Raw genomic sequence first — 19117 nt, 5'->3', positions numbered from 1 at the left:
ACGTTCAGTCAAAGAGGGTTAAGGACGATTTAAATGTTAGTAGGTTCGCTAAGTAGGTCAATTGACTACTTCCGTGCTTGTTTAAGGGATTATTGGCAATCAAAATTTATTGCTTACCTTCCTTTCGTCTGATGCAATGCTTCGATATGGTTATCTTTTTCACGTACAGTCTTAAATGCCTGGAGTATTGTAAAGATCGTGAGATTTCCTATACTTAAAAAAATCACATAGAATTTCCAAAATATTCTACAAACAAACGAAAAAATTAATAAGTATTATAGGAAAGTCACTACGTTTAACCAAACGCTTGACAATGCGGTTTCAGAAAACTATTCTATTTATTTATTTGTTCAGCTGTTAACAGACATTAGAAAAGTATTTTGAGCAGCCAATCCCGCTCTTACTGAGTGGCACGTGAAATGCACGTGATCAAGGCATGACAACAATATTGACATGAGCCGAAGTGGACAAAATGGATAGCGCACAATAACTGGTACCACTAGGTACAGGTACATTGATTTAGCAAATATCCTATAAACAGGTGAATAGCCCTTGTTATTATATAACACATGGTTATTTCCCAAACATCGATTGGCAATAATAGTTTTGAAGTGTCATGTTTGTTCTAAAGGAATTTATGACTTCCTATCCTTCTGCTAGCGCGCGGCTATATTTTATCAGAGTGGATATATAAATTGTCGGATATATAAATTGTCCACGAACCTCTAGTCGGCAGTTTGTCCCTACTGTGGTAAGAGGCAAACCAGGACAATGAAGTTCGGTTTGGCATTTTTGGCCCTCGGGATTTTGGCCCTTGCTGGCACCTGCTCTGCGCTGAAAATCGGCGCCTTCAATGTGAAGACTTTCGGCAGGAGTAAGATGTCCAAGCCTGAAGTGGTGGAGATTCTGCTACAGGTACGTAATAGTCATAGATTTGTGAAAAATAGTCATTTACCATGCATATAGAGGGGCCCCTGACACAACAAGAGTCCGTCAACACAAAATAACGTGAAGAAAGTTTTCGATCTTCGCTGTGGGGTAAAGTTTTGATACCATCTTTACCAGAAATAACACAATCCATAAAACCAGTTTCAATCTATATCCAGGAAGGTACCAAAAATACTGCTACGGTACCCAAAATCATCATATTGATTTTGCTTCATTTTTTTGCATCGAAGGTTGTTCGGCGATATGACGATCTAAGTAATGTAGAAACAAATGTCTGTGTGTATGTCTCTTTCTGTGGGTGTTTGTGTGTGTGTCAACGTGAGCGCGTGAGAAGACGACAGTGAAAGACAGAGAGATAGACAAAGACACAGAATAACAGACAGATTTACCTGGTGCATTTTCAATGGTTTACATACTTTTCCCAACCATTATCCCAGATCGCAGAGCGTTATGACATCTTGCTGATTCAGGAAATTCGGGACAACACGTTCACCGCCATCTACAGTTTCCTGGACCAGCTCAATGCGTAAGTTTTCTTCACTTCCTTAACTAGTTTAGCAGTCTGTTGGTAGGATGGATTCTTGGTTCTCAACTTCAGGAGTTTGTTGCTTTAGAAACAAATATCTATCAAGTTTCTTTTCGAGTAGAGCACTTAAAAGAGCCCACCCCACCCCACGAAAAGAGATTTAGGGCCCCTTCCCGGTATGGGTGGATCAGAACCATTCCGACCTGAATTCGCATGGGGTTGAGAATTTCCCTAACAGCCTTGTAACCCTAGCCTCGCCTGTTGAGTCAGTTAGTAGATCTAGAGTTTGCCCAAACTTGATGGCTCTGCCTTAGGGAGAGGGGATGCGCTTCCATTGAGCGTTACTTCCGTGTCCAAAAGTGGCCCATGTGGCCATGCACTGAGCAAACTCTTAAAAAAACAATCTATCAATTCTCCTTCCAACTCCAGCCGTACTGGTAACGTCTACTCCATGCTGTTGAGTGACCGTCTTGGGAGGTCGTCCTACTACATGGAACAGTATGCCATTCTCTATAGGTGGGTACATATATACGTGCAGTAGGTAGCACTTCGACAGAACGCGTTTGTGTATGTAACATCCATTGGCATAATACCGGTCGGTTTACTGCAATTTCTCAAGCAATGCTAATTTGGCAAATGATCAACGCATCATTTTCTCCAGTTACATGTTGCTGTTACAGCTTACCTTTGCCACTTCTTCTGTGTAAATTATTTTGTCTCTCTGGTCCTGCTAAAAACATAATATCGTAATTGGAACACACCGCGGAATGCATTGCACGGAGAACGGGCGCGTGGTTGGAAGGGGGTGCACTATACCGGCCGAACGAAACACGGCACAATTAACTGCCGCTATGTACCTTTATACATCCTCTGTTGTTCCTTTCTTTCCTGTTAGTAGTTGCACAAAACAAAAATCTGCATGAGCATACAAAAAGTCATGAGAAAATGGGCGTATACTGACAAGAATTTTCATTTAATTTTGGTCCGTCACAACCGCTATGACGTAAAACTTTACTGCTGGCCGTAGCATTAAAAATGGCGGGAAAATGGCGGCGTACGTTCAATTTGACCCATTCAGCCGGGCGATAATGCAACGGTTCCTCACACTTTTACACGAGTTGTAGGTCACCAAAAGAAATTCAAGATTGCTGTTGAATCATGCTCGTCTTTTGCCGTGAGCACATGTGATTATTATCTACAAATCTGGCGATGAACGTGACAGTGTGTTTGTCCCACGACGAGCTCGCCTGCCCCGAAAATGACCTGAAAACTTTTGGCCTTGTTGTCTTCGATTATTGTATTATTCTTATGTATTGGACACCTAGATGTCTGAAGTGTGCATACCTCAGAAATAACTATTGTTGCATGTGTAGATCTCTTTAAGTTCCACTATTTTTTAATCGACCGGTATAAGGCTTATGACCGGTATTATGCCAATGCATGTTAATGATGATCTTGTACAATTTACAACTGTTGTGCATAAAAAGATGTCCTGATGCAGTGTTGACCAAGCCATGATGGATTCTATCGGAAATGGCTCGTTCTCATTAAAATGTGCCAAATAGCGATTTTAGGTTTGAAAAATGGAAACATTATAGACAGGTAAAACAAGTGGCGTTTGTTACAACAGTACACTTCACCTTTTGTCATACTTAAAGTCGTTATTCAGTCGTGATGAAGTATTGAGGGGTAATGTAAGGTCAAAGGAAAGTCTTTGAATTTGAATATATTGAAACAACGGAACCATTAGGATGCCAAGGATTGTTACTGTTTGTCCCTCAAGGAACGACCGACAGCTGACTCCGGTAGGAGACTACCACTACAGCGACCCGGGAGACATCTTCCACAGGGAGCCCTACGTCATCCGCTTCCTGTCCGGGACTACCTGTGTGTTGAAGTTTACCATTACTGTGTTTCTGTGGGCCCTTAGAAAGTCGCTAGGAGTACAGACTTATCCTTTGTTTTGCTGACACCTACCTGAATACCAAATATCATCCACGTCTTGAGTCATGCTGTTGGCAAAATACACATACACATATACGCAAACACACACACACACACACACACACACACACACACACACACACACACACACACACACACACACAACCACACACACACACACACAACCACATACAACGTCAATGAAGGTTTAATAGACAACCAATTAATAAAGTACGCCTAATGGCAGTATCTCAAGCAACCCATATTCAGTACTCTTTTGTGTGGGTTTGACGAATGAATACATGAGTGAGATTGATGTATCCCTGGCATTGAAAACCCTTTAGTAAAACTACACTAGTGGTATCACTTACCTACTATGGTCTCTTACCTCACAATTCAGCAACTGACTGTAGCTGAGAACTCCGCTATTTTCCATTTGTCTCTAGCTGTGCAAGACTTTGTGCTGGTCCCGTTGCACGCCGATCCCGATGACGCAGTGGTGGAGAATAACCAACTGTACAACGTGTACCTGGACGCCTTGGACCGCTGGGGAGACGAGGACATCCTCATCTTCGGAGATCTCAACGCCGACTGCAGCTACGTGGGCTCCGCTGATTGGTCGAGCATTCGAATCTGGACGGACAACCGATTCGAATGGCTGATCGGGAACGAGGCTGACACAACCGTCAAGAGCACCCACTGTGCTTATGACCAGTACGCATACGCTCATAGTAGATTTCAGTGTCATAGTCTGGACACAGGGGGGTTTGACCCGCTTTCTTCTTTTTGGTGACGCTGTCAGAGAGCGATTCTAATAGTATCGTATTACAGACTTTTAAGAGTTTCAGGGATTTTGTACAGGGCTTTTCTTGGCTATCTGGGCATGTCAAGTTTCTGTTCTGACTGCATCCTAGAAAGAGGGACAGTCTCATTCCAGAAACATCAGTAAGCTGGGAAAGGACAGAGACAGTGGAAATAGACTATCTATTAGGGAGTTGTCAGTCCACACAAGCTGACAGTATTCTAACGCAAAAATAACCATATTAAACAACATCTTGAGTTGATTGACATGCCTGTGCAAGTAGAATTTAAGTTTATGATTTATGAGTCTATGTTGCATTTTTTTTTCAGACTTGTCGTTGCAGGCTCCCAGCTCCAAGCGTCTGTTAGGAGCTACGGCGTCTTCGACTACAAGTCTGCATATCGTCTGACACAATCAGAGGTAAGAAAAGAGGTCAAATAGCAAGTACCGGACGATAAACTTCTTAAGTGAAAGTGGCGTGTCTTCTCTTTTGTTTTGTCCCATTTCTTTTTCTTCTTCTGTCGTGTCAAGTGATCAGAGTTCTAGAAGGACAGCAGGGTTCCATACAGTGGCTGTTTAACTTTACTACCAGTTGGAGTTTCTTTATACGTTAGAGCACTTTCTTGGACATTTATAACATTGCTGATAGGAATAACTATCCAGACAGTGTACAAGGGGAAAAATTGCTACGTACAAAGTAGGTAACTGCACAACCTTTGTAACGTTATATCATTTAATACTATGTATCTTTATCATATTAACTACAAACTCACAAAAATAGCATTTGATAACAGGTATTTCGTTGACCACAGGCCGAGGCCGTGAGTGACCACTGGCCAGTAGAGATGGACATTGTCTAGTGTCTGTCCGCACTACAGTTTGTGGGTGGTCACGGTAAGAATGTGATACTATAGGCTCTCACCTGAAGACAATGACGTAATCGTCAATTTATTCGCCAGTTCATGGATTAAATTGTGTATGTGCTGCGTTAATTCATTGTGGGTAATATGTCGACGGTGAAGGTCCCTCACTTCAGTAAACAGTTGTTTGTGTGTTTTGTTCTAGCGCAAGTTTAATACTTATCAAAGTTTCCGAAGGGGCTTTTATCTTCAAATATCACATATCACCCATAATGCATCTCGCTGAGCAATTTGAATTATCAGCCGGCTTATTTGAATCATAAGACCATTTGTAACATATCAATTTGTTGTGAAAAAGGACGTTATTGACAAGTCGTGATCAAATGTAATAAAACTTTTTAAACTACGTTTCATTTCTTTTCCTGTCAGAGACACCTATGCTGCAGCATCAGAGAAATAGACCAGTCAGCGAGCGACGAAAACACCAGACGACTCGTATACTCTGGCTGATGAATAAAATTGAAAAATATCCTGTAGCGATCACGTTTTATTACTATTGGGCTGTCTGTTGACTGTACACTAGCACAGAATATATGCTGCAATGGTTTTTGCCTAAGGGATATTCTGATCAACATATGAACTTCATTATGAACTCGTGGTGGGTTTTTTTCTAAATAGCCTATAACTTAAGTCTTCTAGATGCCCAAATTCTTCTGAATTTCTGTAAGATTGTTTGCAAACAATGCTTACCATCATAGGATTGTATTTCAATCAAGTAGGTACATTCGAATTCCACTTCCGAGGATGGGCAAACTCCTTTCCACGGCATAAGTGAACCTAGCCAACGTTGAAAATCGCGAACCAGCGCCCACCCCTCCCTCTACAATAAAATCAACCCCGTTCGAAGTCTGCAACGGAGGCTAATCCCTTGCAACGTCTCAACATTTTCCAGCTCCTATTTATTTGGTCCGAGAACCGATGCAGTTATGACAACCAGAGCGATGATGAACGCAATCAACAGACATCTGTCTATCTTTCCAACTAGAATTTTCCATTCACGTTCTGTTTTCAAGTTATGGGTCTTCCTTCCGCGTTCTTCATTGAGCTGACGAATGAACTTCTTTACTCTTCGGACAAGCCGCCATGTTGGATTTGCTCCATTAGTCGCAAAGAATGCATCCGCATCGTCAACTTCATTGACATGTGGAGCGTTGACCCTACATGTGCTTGAGTCCGATTGTTCGAGACAGAAAAGACATCGCAGCCAATTGGGAACAGGCGGAAGGTTAACACTGTTGAAATGTATGCTCAAGGTGAAGATGGTCAGAATCGACGAGACACCCACCAGAAGGATATTCGCTACAAAGAATACGTCTGAAAAAAAAAAACAATAACGTTAACTTTGACTTTTGTAAACACTGTAAATATATAGTACATATAATCTCGTTCACCATTCCGAGCACGCAGACGCAGCGACATGAATTGTGGGTAATATGTCAAAGGTGAAGGCCCTTGCCAATTCATGTTGCTGCACATGTGTACTTGGTAAGGTAAGGTCTCATTGATGAGTTTCTTCTTCCCATATACTTCATTGTTATAATTCGTGGTTTAAATGGACGCGTTCATAATGAAGCTACGTGAAATTTCAGCAGATTTTTTCATTCTATGTCGAGCACATTTACCCTATATCGTGGGAAAAGATTGCCAACGTAAACTAGCCATTGGAACTTTATTTTATACCAATTACAAACTACGATTAGTCAATCCCCAAAAAGGGCACTTTTTCGCTGCTGGTGTACAACAGCACCACTCAGAACCCAGGACTGTGTACCTCCGACCTAGCGCGCGGCTGCAAAACTTTACCTGCTAATTTCTTCAGTTACAAACAAGCTTTCACCAATCTAACTTTTGGGATCAGTTCCGCTGGCTGAAAGGGAATTTCTCACCGCTAAAAACATGCGTCCGTGCAGCCGTTTATTTTTTGGCTCGGATCTTTTTTCTCTCTTAGTACCCACTCGGAGTAATACATCAATGAGACCGTAAACGAGCTTATTGTGGCAAGCTGCTTGATTAAGGTACTAGTGTGCCTATGTATACTAAGGCCTATGTACAGTCTATGTACGGCCTGATAGTGATACTGTTGTACAGCCTGAATCGGGCTGCCTATGTACAACCTAACAGTGTGTACTGTTTAAAATATATACTGTCTATTTACTGCCTTTATACTGCCCATGTACTGACTATGTACGGATATGCGCCTCTCTATCAATATTCACTGTCTACTGAGTAATTGCCTGGATTGTCCGCCAATGTGTATTTGATTATGTACTGGTTATGTACGCTGTCTATGTATTGTCTATAGTCTATGTGCTATCTATGTGCTGTTTATGTACTGCCTACTGTGCCGTTGCACAATGTACTGCCCATCTACTAGAATGTCTATCTACTATAGCCTATACAATATGAATTGTCTATGTGTCTGTGTTATGTTATGTACTGTCTATGTACTAACTGATGTACCGTCTAAGTATTGTACGCCCATGTGCTGCCTATGTTACAAACTAGCTTTTGTTCTACTTACTAATCAGAGGGATGTTTGTGGCGGTGTCTGGTAGATATGCGGTCACGGTTTGCTGTAGAAAAGTCAGAGCCAGCAGCAGGCTGAGGCAGAGAGACAATCTTTCCCCCGAATCTGGCGGCAACCAGAACCCCCAAACAGTCAGGAGCGCGAGGGTCACACTTGGTGCGACTAGGTTGAATAGGAAGAACGTTGGCCGCCGTTGTAGTGTGATTGTGTAAGTCATATCATCCCATGGTACCCCAGGGCAACAGGAGTGCTCCACTTGATTCAATTCTAGCTCAAAGGACAGCAGTTCCCATTCGCCGTTTGCAGCAAAATAATCAATATTCCCTGTCTTAGAATGATTGACTAGCTTCAGGTCTAGGGAATCGTAGGTCCATGAACCGAACTTCAGAGGACATTTTTGTACGTCGAATGGAAATCGAGCAATGTCCAGGACGCACGTGCTGTGTATGGTGATCGGGTACGTCCAAATCACTTCGCCGTCGCTTCGCACGATGGCGTTTGTGTCTGGTAGCTCCGACCAACCTTCCGCGTGCTGCCTGTAGGATCGACAAAAGCGTGACTTATGGTGGCACGAACCAGTAGTATACTATCAGACTCGCTCCCCGAGAGCATCGCCAAAAATCCAAAACATATAAAAGCAAATGTGCCTACACGTATGTGTAGCATGTTGTAGCCATGGAAGAGCAAGCGTATACCAGGGAAGAAGATGTAGAAACAGAAAAGCCCACTGCAATAACAAGGTTACCCGCTAGAAGTCACAATATCACGACCTTAACCTTAGATAAATAGCTTCTTGAATAAACAGGCCAAAATACTGAATAGTAGATCTTAAACACAGACAAACACACAGACAGTCAGACCCTGAAATAATACCTTCTCGAAGGAAGTTGGCACCATAATCGATATTTCTCTCATTTTGGATTGTACTGGAAGACAGTTTTAGATAAGGGCCCATGATAAACCCTCACTGAACCCTGTGGTGGTTCCGTCATCCCGCCACTTTTGTTTCACTCCTGACGTCATCACACTTCTGACTTCCGAAAAGTCACAGCCGTGTATCAGACATCTGATGAAGGTTGACGAGATCAACTGAAGATTCATAGTGAGTGTTTGTCTTTGTGATGGAACAAAGCTCATACTTTTCAACCATAATCTTAAGAAGTTAAGTCCAGTATTCTAAAGTAGTTTTTAAGATTGGCATGTCAGTCTTGCCTGTTATAATTCACGAGTCTTGGCCTCCAGATGTTCTCACTCCCAAGTCTGATGGTTGAAATGTTGCCGTACTCCGCAGGGTCCCATGTGAGAAAGTCGTCCCTCCAACGCTGCAAGAAATTAGGCCGTACTAATTTAATCGAAGCGAAGCCCGAGGGAGACTGGAAATCCCCGAGGTGGCGGGCCTGGTGCTATACACAGAAAATGAGGCCAATCCCATAGGTTAACTAACTTAGCCCATGGCATACTTCCCGAAGCTTCTCTAGTTCATCAGCCCTACAAAACGTTACTTTATTTTGTCCTGAAAGTCTTTCACAATCTTTCTTATTACTTGAAAAGCTGTGACAGGCAGTGTCAGGCTGTAACAACACAAGGTCATTAATCTTGTCAAGACCTTCCCGGGTAAGGTGCCTGGAGAGACAGAAAGTCTGGTCATATTCCTCTGGGCAATTAGAAGTCTAGAGTAGGATTGGTCAGTTATCACATGACACAATTCTAGTCCCAGAAGATGGGCTCAAAGGTAAGCGAGGATTGGTCAGAACAGGTCACATGCGTATATCACCCACACTTTTTAGGCTGATATCACCACACTTTTCTTGATATCACCACACTTTTCTTCTGATATCACCACACTTTTCTCCTCATTTACATGAAATAGCAGCACACTTTTTTCATAGCGACATACTATGTGGATATAGCAACAGAAAATGGGGGCTTCTCATTGGCTGAGGGGAAGTAGCCATGGGCTATGTATCCATCACATTGGTTTCATAGCTTGCTAAACTACTTTAGTTCAATTACCAACCTACTTACATTCCGTTCTCATTTTGAATTGCTTGTGAATATATTCATAGCTAAATAAGTCATTTGCATATGTTATGTTTCCATTCCGTTCACTCTAATATTTCACACTTTCAGTATGATTCATGACTAAGCTATCACCATACCAGAAAAACGTGTTCGTACCTGCACAATCCAAAAGTTTATGACGAGGACCTGTCTTTGAGGAATCTGCAAAATGGTAATTTACAACATCACTGTCTTCCAACGTTACAGTATGTAGTAATAAAACAACATTTGTTAGGCTGTCTGTCAATTTGAACCCATTTCTTAAGCGAGTATTTCATTGCACTGTGCCAGACTTGCGCATAATTTGAGTAATTGCGTCAAATTTCCCTTTACCAAAATAATGAAGAGATAAAAGGATGTCCACTTATACATATATACTTGGTCCATATATACTTGGTCCAAGACAGGTAAGATATTATATAACGTTACATATGAATAGCGTCAATTTGAGACTAGACGCATATTCGAATTGCAAAGTTTTACTGAGTCCTCATGCTATCTGTATCTGGTAACAATATTCAATGTTTGCATCTGTGCACTTGAAATGTCGTAAAGGCTAGGCCTCCATTATTATGACGTTATCATCCTTGCACTTTGACATTGATCAATTTAAGAATTTGCTTCGCATCACAGCGTGCAAACAATACCGATCTGACGTTGGTGGATTCCTTTCTGCTAGGTGCGGCGCATTCTATCAAGTTCAATTCCCCCAACCAAAGATACTGTACTAAGATAGGATTCATTAGCCTCCGTTACAGTCAGTCGTCAAGACGGGGCGAAACTCCTTTCCACGGCAAACTCCCTTCCAAAGTAAAACTCTCTTCCGCGGCGCAAACTCCCTTTCCCGGCACAAGAGAACCCAGCCAACGTTGAAAATCGCGGACCAACCCACCACCCACCAACCCACCCCAAAACTGAATAACCCCAGCCCCGTTCGAAAACTGCAATGGAGGCTAAGGATTCATGATGATTTACTATCTAATTTCGTACCAGTTTGATTATCTGTATCAGCAACACGTCCAGCGATGTTACAACGGCTTGTGTTGGGTCCCGTACAGGCCGGCCTTCTTTCTGATAACCTGCCAGTAACATGTTCGCCACTTCTCTTTCTGTCACACCGGTGACTGGGTAGAACAAATATGATGGTAAACTGTCAGTAACAAGTCAGGTTACGAACATTCCATATCAAACCTCTCTTATTCATCACTGTTGAATTATACAGAATGATACCAAAGTGCCCAAAAGCACTATAAATGCTAAATAGACAAGTACGTACCGAATTGAAAGTAGCTGAGGTACAGGAGAGCAAATATGAAGACGGCTTTGGCTGTCATGATCAGTCTTTGACGCTGGAAATGAGTTTTAAAAAATGTCAGTAAGACCTCAAACATGATACTGTCATTTGACTGGCTTGTACAGGGTGACTGTTTCACACACCATGCCACTGTGGTGGTGGCTGGTGTCCTGGTCTGGTGCGATCACCCTGTGCCGAGCGCTCAACAAATTTTTTACACTAATGTTTTTACTCTTTGTATGTTTTCTTGTCTTGTCTTTTCAGTCATACTTTTAACATCTTACTTGATATTCTATTTTTTAAGTCAAGAGTCCTACACATCCTATGTGGAGCGCAGAGAGATCGCAGTCTAGTACGTAGAGTGGGGGCTTTAGACATGTACCGGTAATGTTATATCGGTAATGTTGAGTAGACAACTTTCGCATGTTCCAGACGATTTTAAAAGCTGACATAAAGGTTCCGATTTATCTATCTAGACTTACCTTCTTAAAAGTTGCCTTCTTCAAAGAACTTGCAGACTTGAGATTAACAACCACAAGATCATCTTGGTCCCAAAGAAAAAACACCCATACCTAAGTCATATTAAGAAATACATCGTTTTTAAGGCAATGACATTCGCACTGAAAGTGTAACAAAGAGAAAAGTTTGTCTCCGGTGTTGACCCTGCCTGGACGACCCCTTATCATTAGGCAGGAGATACGTGTGTTGGAAAATCGTCCAACCAGTTCTTCTGTGTGCCCGGAGGCTCCGTCCCATCCCCAATACTGTCGCACTGGTACAGTATGGGTTCATACAGACCTTTCACGTGTCATTGAAGATTTTCTTCAGCGAAGGGCGCAGCACATTCCAGAACGTTGCCTCAGTGTCTCGTGATACACTGACAAGTCTCTGACGTTCGTCCAAAATCTAGACTGTCAGCTTCATTCAAAACAATCACTGTTACAAAAGAGTAAGGTAGGTGTGGCGTTACGAGCGTAATGAACCGTAAAAAGTTGAGCCGAACATTTTGACTGACTAACTGACAACACGGCAAGAGGTTTACAACAGGTAAGTTTGGTTGCTGCTACCTTTTATTGTCGTATCGGTTAATCGGTTTATCATTTATTTGAATCTTACTTATCCTTCGTCATGTGTATGTTTGCAGATATAGCCTGATTTGCTCTAGTTTTTGTGACAGTGAATAATCGTTTCGGCCAAATGAAGTGTAAATTTTGTTTGTTAGTAACACAGCCAGTCGTACAATAATAGTTGTGTCCCTGTCACAGTTAATTTATATCACTCAACAATCTAAAGGTTTCCTCAGCATACAAATACTGCAATAAACCTGAAATGTAATATACTTGCGAAATAGGTAGGCACACTGTCGGTATTGATTCTTAGATATTTATTACAGTTCTTTTTCGTTTCTGCAAGAAGACACAAAATGTCTCTCCGTGTAGCACCGTGGCTATTATTGATGATTTTCTATAACAGTAAGTTGTCATTTTTCCCAGGGGGTTTCATCTTTAAATATTACATATTACAATGTATCTCGCTGAACAATTTGAATCATAAGCCAGCTAATTTGAATCATCAGACCATTTGTAACATATCAATTTGTTGTGAAAAATTGACGTCATTGACATGTTATGGTCAAATTTAAATGAAACTTATCAAACTACGTTTCATTTCTTTTCCTGTCAGAAACACCGATGCTGCATCATCGGAGAAATTGACCAGTCAGCGAGCGACGAGAAAATCAGATGACTCGTACTCTGGTTGATGAATAAAATTGAAAAACTATCCTTTGATGATCGCGTTTTATTACTATTGGGCTGTCTATTAATTGATTGTAGACTAACACAGCATATGCTGTAATGCTTATGCTATGGGATGAACTTCATTATGTACTCGTAGTGTTAACATTAATAGCATATAAGCTTAAGTCTTATAGATGTCCAAATTCTTCTGAATTTTGGTAAGATTGTATGCAAACAATGCTCGCCATCTAGGATTGTATTTCAATCGAATAGGTACATTCCATGTATTCCAAAGCTATGACGTCTTTTATGTGAGTGAAATATTGGCTATTTTGCCCGTTTGATGCCAAATAGTTACAAAGGGTACATTTAAGGTCTCATTGATGAGTTTCTTCTTTCCATAGACTTCTATGTTATAATTCGTGGTTTAAATGGGCGCGTTCATAATGAAGCAGCGTGAAATTTCAGCAGATTTTTCATTCTATGTCGAGCACATTTACCCTATATCGTGGGAAAAAATTGCCAATGTAAACTATACGTAGGAACTTTTTTTATAGCAATTACAAAGTACGATTAGTCAATCCCCACAAAAGGCACTTTTTCGCTGCTATTGTACAACCGCACCACTCAGAACCCACGACTGTGTACCTCCGACCTAGCGCACGGCTGCAAAACTTTACCTGCTAATTTCTTCAGTTACAAATAAGCTTTCACCAATCTAACTTTTGCGATCAGTTCCGCTGGCTAAAAGGGAATTTCTCACCGCTAAAAACATGCGTCCGTGCAGCCGTTCATTTTTGGCTCGGATCTCTTTTAGGGTGTCCACTCGCGGAGTAATACATCAATGAGACCTTAAGTTAATATATAATGTTGCAAGAAGATACTGGCCCTACAGAGACTATGGTGTATACAGGCAATGGGCGCAAATTTTGCTGAAGTTTCGCATTTTCCAGATTCGCATTCACCTATTTATTTGGTCCGAGAATCGATGCAGTTATGACAACCAGAGCGATGAAGAACGCAATCAACAGACATCTGTCTATCTTTCCCAATAGAATTTTCCATTCACTTTCTGTTTTCAAGCAATTGGTCATCATTTCCTGTTCTTCTTTGAGCTGACGAATGATCTTCTTTACTCTTCGGACAAGCCGCCATGCTGGGTTTGATCCATTAGTTGCGAAGAATGCATCCATAGCCCCATCGTTATTGTCCTGTGGAGCGTTGACCCTATATGTGCTTGAATCCGATTGGTCGAGACAGAAAAGACATCGCAGCCAATTGGGAACGGGCGGAAGGTCGAAACACTTGAAATGTATGCTCAAGGTGAGGATGGTCAGAATCGACGAGGCGCCAACAAGAAGGATATTCGCTACAAAGAAGACGTCTGAAAAAAATAACAATAACGTTTGATTTTTGAAAACACTGTGAACATGTACATATAATCTCGTTCGTTCGCCATTCCTGGCGCACATGCGCAGCGACATGAATTGTGGGTAATATGTCAAAGGTGATTCATGTTGCTGCACATGCGTACTCGGAATGGTAAACGAGCTTATTGTGGCAAGCTGCTTGATTAAAATACTGTCTATGTATACTAATAATGCCTATGTTCAGTCTATGTACGACCTGATAGTAATACTAATGTACAGCATGAATTGGGCTGCCGATGTACAACCTAACTGTGTACAGTTTATGCGCTGTCCATTTACTGTCTTTATACTGCCTATCTACTGACCATGTGCCTCTCTAACAATATTCACTGTCTACCGAGTAACTGCGTGAATACTCGCCAAAGTGCGCTATGTATGCTGTCTATGTATTGTCTACTGCCTATGTGCTATCTATGTGCTGTTTATGCACTGCCTACTGTGCTGTTGCCCTATGATTGCCCATCTACTACGTTTGTCTATCTACTATAGATACACTGCCTATGAATTGTCTATCTTATGTTATGTACTAACTGATGTACTGTCTTAAGTATTGCCTATGTTACAAACTAGCTTTTGGTCTACTTACCAATCAGAGGGATGTTTGTGGCGGTGTCTGGTAGATATGCGGCCACGCCTTGCTGGAGGAAAATCAGAGCCAGCAGCAGGTTGATGCAGAGAGACAATCTTTCCCCCGAATCTGGCGGCAACCAGAACCCCCAAACAGTCAAGAGCGAGAAGGTCACGCTTGGTGCGACTAGGTACAATATGAAGAACTTTGGCCGCCGCTGTAGTGTGATTGTGTACGTCATATCATCCCATGGTATGCCAGGGCAACAGGAGTACTCCACTTCATTCACTTCCAGGTCAAAGGATAGCAGTTCCCATTCGCCGTTTGCAGCAAAATAATCAATATTCCCTGTCGTAGAAATATTGACTAGCTTCAGATTCAGCGAATCGTAGGTCCAAGAACCGAACTTCAGAGGACATTTTTGTACGTCGAATGGAAATCGAGCAATGTCCAGGACACACGTGCTGCGTAAGGTGATGGGGTACGTCCAAAGCACTTCGCCGTCGCTTCGCACGATGGCGTTTGTGTCTGGTAGCTCCGACCAACCTTCCTCGTGCTGCCTGTAGGATCGACAAAAGCGTGAATGGCAAGAACCAGTAGTATACTATTAGGCTCTCCCCTCAGATCGTCACTCAAAATCCAAAACATATATGCAAATGTTGTAACCCAGAAGATACATGGAGAGAAATCACATACTTCTGCCCAAGGAAGAAGATGTAAAAACAGGAAGTTCCACTGCAGTAACAAGGAGACCCGCTAGAAGGCACAAAATATCAACCTTGACTTTCCGTCAATATCTTCTTGAGTTATACGCGTATATTCATATTTCAGCCATACCATAGGTATGATGAAATATATTGTTATATTGCAATCCATACTACAGTATGGATTTGCAATACATGTATATTGTTTTTTTCTCGGTCTCTTCTCCTTCTCCTCCTTTCAAATCTTCAAATGGATGTAACTTTTTCATTTTTTGGCCAAATGAGCTGAAATTTGGCAGAGAGGTGGTAAATATAGAATACAACACGGTGTATTCCGTATCGCCCAAGGTATCAGCCCGACCGCGGGTCGGATCGCCCGACGGCCGAAGGCCGAAGGGTGATCCGACCCGCGGGAGGGCTGAGACACTTAAAACTTAAAGACAACTTTTGTCTTAATCGGAACATACAAAACAATCGACTATTTACACTATGGCACAATAACATGTCTCGCCTTATCATACACTTTAAAAATTAAAGACAATTTGTCTTATTTGGAGCATGATTATTACAGTCGACTATTCACACCGTTATTATCAGTTGTTCAGAAGGCGGACTAGATATGGCATTGGGGAATTTCGGTATCGGTTTGTTCTGCACTTTACAGTTTTGAGCTTCTTAGAGTTCCTAGTGTTTCTACCATGGAGTTCCCCTGCTGTGGGTGGAACAAAGCTCAAACTTTACAACTATAAACTTAAGAACAGATATAAAGTGTAGTATTCTAAAGTAGTTTTTAAGATTGGCATGTCAGTCTTACCTGTTATAATTCACGAGTCTTGGCCTCCAGATGTTCTCACTCCCAAGTCTGATGGTTGAAATGTTGCCGTACTCCGCAGGGTCCCATGTGAGAAAGTCGTCCCTCCAACGCTACAAGAAATTTGGACATAGTGGTTTGATTCCTAACTATCACAAATTCACGAACGAACCAGCTTTATCTTTAAAAAGATCGTACTACTTTTTCAAAATCATGTATCATGGTTTCATTCCATTCACTCTTATATTCTAAACTTTTTTGATGATTTCTGATTAAGATATCACCATAACCAGAAAAACGTGTTCGTACCTGCACAAGCCAAAAGTTAATGACGAGGACCTGTCTTCGGGGTATCTGCAAAATGGTAATATAGAACATCATTGTCTACTATCTGCTAATCAACATTTGCTAGATCGTCTGTTCAATTTCCTCAATTAAAAATAGTGTTCGAAGATAGGATTCATAAAAAATCAGATTAGTTTTTCGTCGTACCAGCTTGACTATTTGTATAACGTACACGTCCAGCGATGTTAGAACGACTTGTGTTGGGTCCCGTACAGGCCGGCCTTCTTTCTGATAATCTGCCAGTAACATGCTCGCCACTTCTCTTTCTGACACACCGGTGACTGGGTATAAGAAATGATGGTAAACTGTCAGTAACATGTCAGTAACTCATGAGTAACGTGTCAGTCATTTCTATTTCTATTTCTCCGACATACCGGTAACTAAGTATAAGAAATAGTCATTAATTTAATTATTACGAATAAAGAAAGAAAGAAAGAAAGAAAGAAAGAAAGAAAGAAAGAAAGAAAGAAAGAAAGAAAGAAAGAAAGAAAGAAAGAAAGAAAGAAAGAAAGAAAGAAAGAAAGAAAGAAAGAAAGAAAGAAAGAAAGAAAGAAAGAAAGAATCATAACCAGGGGGCTATTTACAGGATGATCCTGTTAATAGTGGTCCTGTTAATAGTGGGGAAATTTGCATTATTAACAGGGGGATCATCCATTCATCTTTTCGGCATAAATTACGAACATGCATTCAATATCAAGTCTTAAGGTCCCCTCTCACTGGACGTGGGGCACGCTTGCGGCATTGCTGGGTTCGTTCACTGCGGCACTGTTGTGTTAATTTAACCGATTTTCTCTTGCACTCTCACTGACGTGCGGCACCGTTGCGTTTCTAGACTAAATGAAGATGTTATTGGAAATCGCAGCGTTGAAATTTTATGAAAAAATCACTGGAAAATGATGAAAATGCCCCAACATAAGATACGCAATGAAAGTATTGATGAATCATATGTTACAAATTTTGTAAATAACCTTGAAAGACATTTACAGTAAATAGAGAGGGCCAAAATGAACGGACACTAACCATATACTTAATTTGACACGATCGTTCATGTGTTTTGCACCATGTATGTGTATTGTGTAGTGAATACTAGTGATGAATGTTTATAGGTTTATTTAACAATTTTCAAATTTCTCAAATGAAAATGTTTAATATTTCATACGTTTTTGTATGACGCTGAGTATTTTCATTGTCGGTGGATGGCATGCCACCCCGTTGATCTCTAAGTCTACCATATCTGTAAAAATTGAGAAAAAAACTGGCTTTATGGGAAACTATGGGTCCGAATGACTGCAAGTTTGGTGTTCTATCGGCAGTAAACTACCAGCAATGATTAGACTGCTTGTAACGCAAAAGCAAAAGCGAACGTAAATGTTTCATTTTCAACGTTGTACGACAAACTGTTTAGCCACATCTGTAGGTTTATGAACCGATAACCAGTTACTTATTTGGTGTTTTCAAGATTAGAATACTGACGTACAAATGTACTTTAAATCAAATAAATCAAAGGGTACTTTTAAGGTAGTCTGGATACGGATACAAGTTAAGCTTTGTGGAAACATCAGTGTTGTTCAACTGAATCAAAGGCCATGGTAAAATGATAAGAAATGCAAACAAAATAGCTCTTCAGTGATAAAAGGATATTAACTTTTGATACTTGGTGAAAAATAGGCAAAATATAGCCTTGATGCTGTTAATGGCATGGTAGGGGCACCGTTAGGGCGCTGTTGGGGCATCTTGCCACTTGCGTTATTTTTTAACTTTTAAAAAAATGTCGCGCTTGCAACCGACACCTCTATGTTTGCTTGCGGCACCTCTAGTTTCCGTGGGGGCACCTCTAGGTTCCGTGAAGGTACATCTGCGTTTTCGAACGCAGCAATGCCGCAAGCGTGCTTCAAGTGCAGTGAGAGTGCACCTTTATTCATTACTGTTGAAAAATAGAGCAGAAGACCAAAGCACTATAAGTTTCAATTCGAAAAGTACGTACCGATTTGAAAACAACTGAGATACAGGAGAGCAAATGCGAAGACGGTTTTTGCTATCATGATTAGTCTCTGACGCTGAAAATTAATAAAGAAATATCAGTAAGACTTCGAACATGATACTGTGATTTAGCTGACTATTTCACATCCCATGCCACTGGGAGAGGGACCTCGCTGCGAGCGCTCAATGAATTTTATTGGTAAACACGAATCTTTTTACACATTATATGTTTTTATGTCTTTACAGTCATATTTTAACATCTTGCCTGATATTCTAATTATGAAGTCAAGAGTAACACAGATCATATTTAGATCGCAGTGATCTTTTGTGTAGCTAGCTAATGTCTGATTCAGGATTAAAGGCTTTCGATACAAAGTAGCCAGTATCTATATCGGCTATGTTGAGTAGACAACTTTCAAATGTTCCAGACGATTAAGCTGTGATAAAGGTGCGGAAACATCTATCTAGCCTTACCTTTCTTAAAGTTGCCTTCTTCAAAGAACTCGAGATTTACACCC

General features: G+C 41.2%; 2 protein-coding genes across 4 annotated transcripts; one reads left to right on the top strand and one right to left on the bottom strand.

Moving 5' to 3' along the window:
* The first annotated feature begins 741 nt into the window (after window positions 1-741).
* On the top strand, window positions 742-5609 carry LOC118411538 (deoxyribonuclease-1-like). The gene is made up of 8 exons (XM_035813861.1): window positions 742-915; window positions 1386-1474; window positions 1904-1990; window positions 3258-3361; window positions 3865-4132; window positions 4550-4640; window positions 5033-5114; window positions 5510-5609. Exons 1-7 carry the CDS (start codon window positions 772-774, stop codon window positions 5078-5080), a joined length of 831 nt encoding a protein of 276 aa, XP_035669754.1. The 5' UTR covers window positions 742-771; the 3' UTR covers window positions 5081-5114; window positions 5510-5609.
* Window positions 5610-5729: 120 nt separating this feature from the next.
* On the bottom strand, window positions 5730-19109 carry LOC118411537 (neuronal acetylcholine receptor subunit alpha-9-like). Of its 3 annotated transcripts, none has more exons than XM_035813860.1 (6): window positions 18604-19109; window positions 10719-10852; window positions 9846-9890; window positions 8880-8989; window positions 7662-8203; window positions 5730-6454 (listed from the first exon to the last, which is right to left on the bottom strand). In XM_035813860.1, the coding sequence occupies exons 1-6, from the start codon at window positions 18659-18661 to the stop codon at window positions 6036-6038; spliced, it is 1308 nt and encodes a 435-aa protein (XP_035669753.1). In that variant the 5' UTR covers window positions 18662-19109; the 3' UTR covers window positions 5730-6035. The 3 variants fall into 3 exon arrangements, with proteins under 3 accessions (XP_035669753.1, XP_035669752.1, XP_035669751.1); XM_035813859.1 differs by lacking the exon at window positions 18604-19109 and adding an exon at window positions 11005-11071; XM_035813858.1 differs by lacking the exons at window positions 5730-6454; window positions 7662-8203; window positions 8880-8989; window positions 9846-9890; window positions 10719-10852 and adding exons at window positions 13692-14145; window positions 14778-15319; window positions 16278-16387; window positions 16584-16628; window positions 16767-16900 and having other exon boundaries at window positions 18604-18697.
* Window positions 19110-19117: the final 8 nt, after the last annotated feature.

Source organism: Branchiostoma floridae, chromosome 3 (genome assembly GCF_000003815.2).
Source record: "Branchiostoma floridae strain S238N-H82 chromosome 3, Bfl_VNyyK, whole genome shotgun sequence".
In the NCBI taxonomy this organism is placed as follows: Eukaryota; Metazoa; Chordata; class Leptocardii; order Amphioxiformes; family Branchiostomatidae; genus Branchiostoma; species Branchiostoma floridae.
This window is presented reverse-complemented; position numbering and strand designations above follow the sequence as displayed.

Excerpts from the sequence above, each read along its gene's own strand:
- LOC118411538 (XM_035813861.1), top strand. The coding sequence starts at position 772 with ATGAAGTTCGGTTTGGCATTTTTGGCCCTCGGGATTTTGGCCCTTGCT. Across the intron at positions 4,133-4,549 it reads ACCCACTGTGCTTATGACCA|ACTTGTCGTTGCAGGCTCCC; the intron begins GTACGCATACGC and ends TTTTTTTTTCAG. Across the intron at positions 4,641-5,032 it reads ATCGTCTGACACAATCAGAG|GCCGAGGCCGTGAGTGACCA; the intron begins GTAAGAAAAGAG and ends CGTTGACCACAG.
- LOC118411537 (XM_035813860.1), bottom strand. The coding sequence starts at position 18,661 with ATGATAGCAAAAACCGTCTTCGCATTTGCTCTCCTGTATCTCAGTTGT. Across the intron at positions 8,990-9,845 it reads TAAACTTTTGGATTGTGCAG|CGTTGGAGGGACGACTTTCT; the intron begins GTACGAACACGT and ends AATTTCTTGCAG. Across the intron at positions 6,455-7,661 it reads CACAAACATCCCTCTGATTA|ACGTATTCTTTGTAGCGAAT; the intron begins GTAAGTAGAACA and ends TTTTTTTTTCAG.